The 4,683-nt window shown below is 48.3% G+C and overlaps 1 protein-coding gene across 1 annotated transcript in view; it reads right to left on the bottom strand.

The window, feature by feature from the left end:
• Positions 1–4,267, bottom strand: part of DET1 (de-etiolated homolog 1 (Arabidopsis)) — a gene marked incomplete at its 3' end in the record, with an annotated part of 4,353 nt that extends 86 nt beyond the window's left edge. The window contains 2 exon segments of the mRNA XM_010081697.1: positions 2–124; positions 3,162–4,267. Of these exon segments, the coding sequence (XP_010079999.1) occupies positions 2–124; positions 3,162–4,244 (1,206 nt within the window).
• Between the last annotated feature and the right edge of the window lie 416 nt (positions 4,268–4,683).

The raw sequence follows: 4,683 nt of genomic DNA, 5'->3' as shown, positions 1-4,683 counted from the left end.
GCAAGTTGGCATGCCTGAAGAGGTCACAGAAGTTCTCAAACAGCTCCAGCAGCTCATCGGATGTATTCTCGAATACGGCAATAACCTCTGTGGTCACCATGTTGTACACAACGAAGAACGAAGGCTGGTGAGAGAGGCAGAGGCAGTGGTCACCCAGGAGAACACAGGTGCAGAAGTTGTCCGTTCTTTCTCCCCGCATGACATTGCAGACCCTATCCCAATTTCTCTGCAGTGCAGGAGAATCCCACATCCTCACACTAATCCATTTTGCTATTCACCTGCCTCAACAGGTACCAAATTATCCACATCTTAACTGTGATTATTTATGAAGAAAACTTAATGGGCTCCCAATTTTTCAACTCAAACTGGATGTCAGTACGTCTGTTTTCTCTTCCTCTCTGCCCTCCACCAAATCCAAAAGTAAAGTGCCAAATTTCTGAAGTGCCAAATTTTCTGCTGACAAAATGATTTTAAATCCAGTGCTAGCTGGCCACAAATTACTTTTTCCTTTCCACAGAGACATTACTTTCTTCCCCTTCCTAATATTTCCATTACACAGAGATGAACCTTTTTAGTGCACTGTGCACTACACCACTGCTCACAAAAAGTTGTGCCCTCCAGGTACCCTGCCAGCAGAGAAAGGAAAATCTGAAAGCCATTAATGACTTCCTTTAATGCCAGCATTCTTGTGCAAGGAGGCCCGGGTACCATGCTGTGGACTAGCAATGGCCGTCCTTCATGGCACGAACGAGCAAGAAATCGGGAAAAGGGTGATATTGTGTCAGCATAGCCACATCGAAGGGAGAGGATATTCACATCCCACTGGAAAGGGGTAGATTTAATCTTTAGTCATCACAGGTAGCTTTTGTTAGAGACAGGAGTGCTAACATCCCAGCATCCTGAAGAACCTGCCCCTACTTGAAGGGTAACTAATTCCCACAGTATATGCACATATCTGGTTAAATCCTCTGTCAATAAAGGCAATTTCTAAATGCTTCACCTCCCGCTCCCTACAACGCTTAGAGATGACGGCAGGCACTCTGCCCACCCCACCCACCTGTAAATATCACAAGGTTTGTTTGTTTTACAGCCCCAAAATAAATTGTGATAATACAATCCAGCCCCCACATGTCAAAATGAAGCACGCTAGATGAGGTTACTCACTAGACTAGTGCCTGAGGAAAGGGAAGCCCTTCTGAAATACAGGGTTGGAGCAGAGAGAAAATAAGAGGAGACAGCAGAAGGAAAAACTATTTGCATCATTGAAGATTGCAGGGAGTATCCTCCAACCTTAAATAAAAGAGATCCTTTGCCAGGTTAACACACAGACACATCTACAGGATGCCCTTGGCCAGAGAAACTACCCCCACTGCTTTTTAGCAGCACCTGAGACACAGGCAAAACACCGTCACAGCATGGGTGGCAGAAGTCAAGTGTCACAAAAAGCACGCAGCAAAGCTGGCAAGTCTGCAACACAAGCCTAGAACAACAACAAAAATCCAGGCTACATATACACAGCACGTAATTAAAAATCTTGAAGGATTCAGTGCAGACCCTGACAAAATACAAACAAGCCACAAACATGAACAGCAACTTCCTCAACCGTCCTGGCAGAGAAGCCAGGGAGAGAAGAGGAGCCTGAAACTGGCTGAAACCTCATGTTCCTCTTTGATAGATGAAAGAAAAACCAGAGTTTCAATTATTTTGTGAGACAAGTTTTCTTCAGGAAGCCCTAACACAAAGCCTACGTTCAGGCAGGTCTGTGGAGACTGCACCACATCTGGAATCCTGAAAGAACCAAGAAATGAGACGCTTTTCCTCCAGCAAAAACACACTGCCTGAGGAACGCTGCAAACAAACCACAACCTGCACCTCAAAGTAACCCTCAGGTGAAGCGAGTCAAGAACACCCTGCAGCAAACCAGGCACAAAAACCTTGGTAACCGCAGCAGAGAACCGAGCCCGGCTTAGCACAAACATTTACATCAGGGTCAGGAGCACCGTTCCAGATAACAGCAACAAGCAGAACACTGCAAGCTGCTTCCACAAAGCTTTAATGTTTTTGAGTCAGCTGCTCAATTTTACATAAATGGGTAAAATTGATTAGATTAAGCCTCACCTATTCCCTCACAAAGTAACTCCCCCAAACAAATGGTGTATAAGAGAAAACCAAAACAAACCAGAGTCATCTTCCAGGAAGAATTAGACTAAGGCAACACGCAAAGAACAACTGTCTATTTCTTCTAGAATCTATGTCCTGGATCTGGCAGATATGGAGGAAAAGAACGGTATGAAAAAAAAAAAACAAACATCTAGGGAACAAGCAGACCTACATGCAGCACTGGAGATTTACTGCGAATTCTTGCTAAATACCTTCAACAGAATAAAAACCAAGCGGATTAAAGGAATAGAACAGGTTAAAAAAACATTATTCTCAGTTTCACAGAGCTTAAAACCTGACCACCACTCTAACAGTAGTGAAAAGAGACGATCAACAGTAGTGAAAAGAGACGATCAGCCTGCGGAATGGTGAAACATCTGGAGGGACCCAGCACTGACTGAGCCACATTTGCTCTAATTCAGCTTCTTTAGTGCTACACTGAAAGGAGAAGCAATTGGCACATTAGCTAGACCTAAGAGATGCTACTCCCATTTGGAGAGATCACAAATACTATCTCTGACAAAAGCTTGAGGGAGTAAGTGTGCAGGCAGAATAGAAAAGGTAATTCTACCAGAGAAAAACAAAGACTATTACCTGAAAAACGTGTTTGAAAACACATGAGAAAAGGGAGAGGCTACCTCTACAATGTAAGAGTACTACATGACATAACAGCTAAAAAAAAAATCAGCTGGGGATTTGGGAGGGGAAGAGGGTTGTACAGCATCTGTGAGCACAGGGAACAATCCCTGGAAAAAGGGGTCTTGATAATCACACCAGATCTTTCCTCTCCCATTTTTAGTTAAGAAGGACGCGAAGAAATTATGAGAGCAAAAGATAAGGAAGCTATTCAGTATCAGAGGCATCAAATGTTCACACAAGAATGAAGTACTGGGGGTCCTATACAACATTCACAGGCTCAGCTAAGAAACAAAGCTCACAGCATTGCACCTGCTTGAGCACTTGCCCCAAAGCAACGAGCAGCCCGAGGACGCAGGCAGTACCTGGGAAGGATCCGTCACCCGCAGCGTGACCACGTCTTCACTAGTGTATTTGATAAATAGATGGTTCTCATCCAAAAGCTGCATCTTCCACATGCGGAGCTGCCTCAGCTGATCAAAGTACTGGAAGAACCTTCTTTTTGCTATAGCGCTGCCGTCCTGCTCAGCCCTTCTCCACAGGTACACCAGCAGCCTGTGCTTCAAAGAGTTTATGAAGGGCTCTTTGTAGGGGTTGGCCATCCCCGTCTGAGTGTCCCGCTGCACCTCAGGATACACTGCAGACAGAGTCAGGAGATCGTCCTCGTAGCAGAAGCGGCCGATAGTTCGTACGTCGATGAATGTACCCTCAGGTGTTACCTGAAAGACGTGAATAGTCTGTTGCTGCACAGAGAGAATGGCCAAGATGTTCTTATAGAGGTACAGCCCCTGGTTGTGAGACAGGATGACTTTGTCACATTTGAAAGTCCGTGTGTCACAGAGCCTGCCCGTGTGGAGGTCTATGATATGCAAGGAATAATCCTCCAAGGGGGACCGGGGATTAGGGGTCACTGACTCGCTGTTGCGATAAACCTCGAAGAAAGGAGGGTGGGGCTCCTCGGGCAGGTACGCGGCAGAGCCGACGATCACGTACCGACAGTCATCAGTGAACAAGCTGCACTCGCGGTTCAAGTGCTCCCCGTTGGAGGCCACGTTGGTGATATGGAGCAGGACAAAGAAGCGTTCAAAGAGCCGCCCCCGGATGTTGACAGATCTTTGGTCGTTGCCGTTGGCCAGGATCTCGCCCTCGTAGCCTTGCAGGAGGTCTTCTGCCGCCTGGCAGCCTTGATACTCGTAGATCTCCAGAGAGGTCTGGTCAGAGGAGAAGGCGATGAAGTAGCGGCCGTCGGGGGAGAACTTGCGCAAGAAGCAGGGTGGCTTCTCCACATTGACCACGGTGAAGTTGGGGAAGACATTCTGGTGGAAGACACGGACTTGGTGCCAGTGGGTGCCGGCTTTGCCCGAGCTGATCCGGCGGCGCTCCAGGCGGTGGATAACATTCTGGTTTTGGATGCGGCGGGGTCTGATTGTGGGGGCGTCATGGTCCATGGTCAGAACTCTACTTCATCTTCACCCTGCTGGGGAGAGAGCACATGTGCCTGGGACCACGCAGAGACAGGGGGAGAACTCAGGGTACTGAGGAACCTGCTTGCAGGGATGGAGGAAAGCCCCACAGCACCCAGGGAGCTTGGAGTCGGCTGAAAAGTGCAGACATGCGTCTGCAAAGTGGGGAGATGACACAGGGCACTGGGGAGAGCGGTGGAGAGTCTGGGAGAGAGACCTCAGTCGGAGGTACCAAGGAAAACAGAGTGCACCAGGGAGCGATGGGATCTGCAGGCCTGTCTGCTGATGAGGGAGACACAGAGGGGCACTGGGAGGGAGTGGAGGGAGCCCCCAGGCACCAGAGAGGGAGTGAGGGGAGCCAGGAAGAACCCGTAGACTTGCCTGCTGACAGGAAGGCGCAGGGGGGCTGCCTGGGAAGGACGGA

The sequence above is a fragment of the Pterocles gutturalis genome, unplaced genomic scaffold (assembly GCF_000699245.1).
Source record: "Pterocles gutturalis isolate BGI_N339 unplaced genomic scaffold, ASM69924v1 scaffold44794, whole genome shotgun sequence".
Lineage (NCBI taxonomy): Eukaryota > Metazoa > Chordata > Aves > Pterocliformes > Pteroclidae > Pterocles > Pterocles gutturalis.
This window is presented reverse-complemented; position numbering and strand designations above follow the sequence as displayed.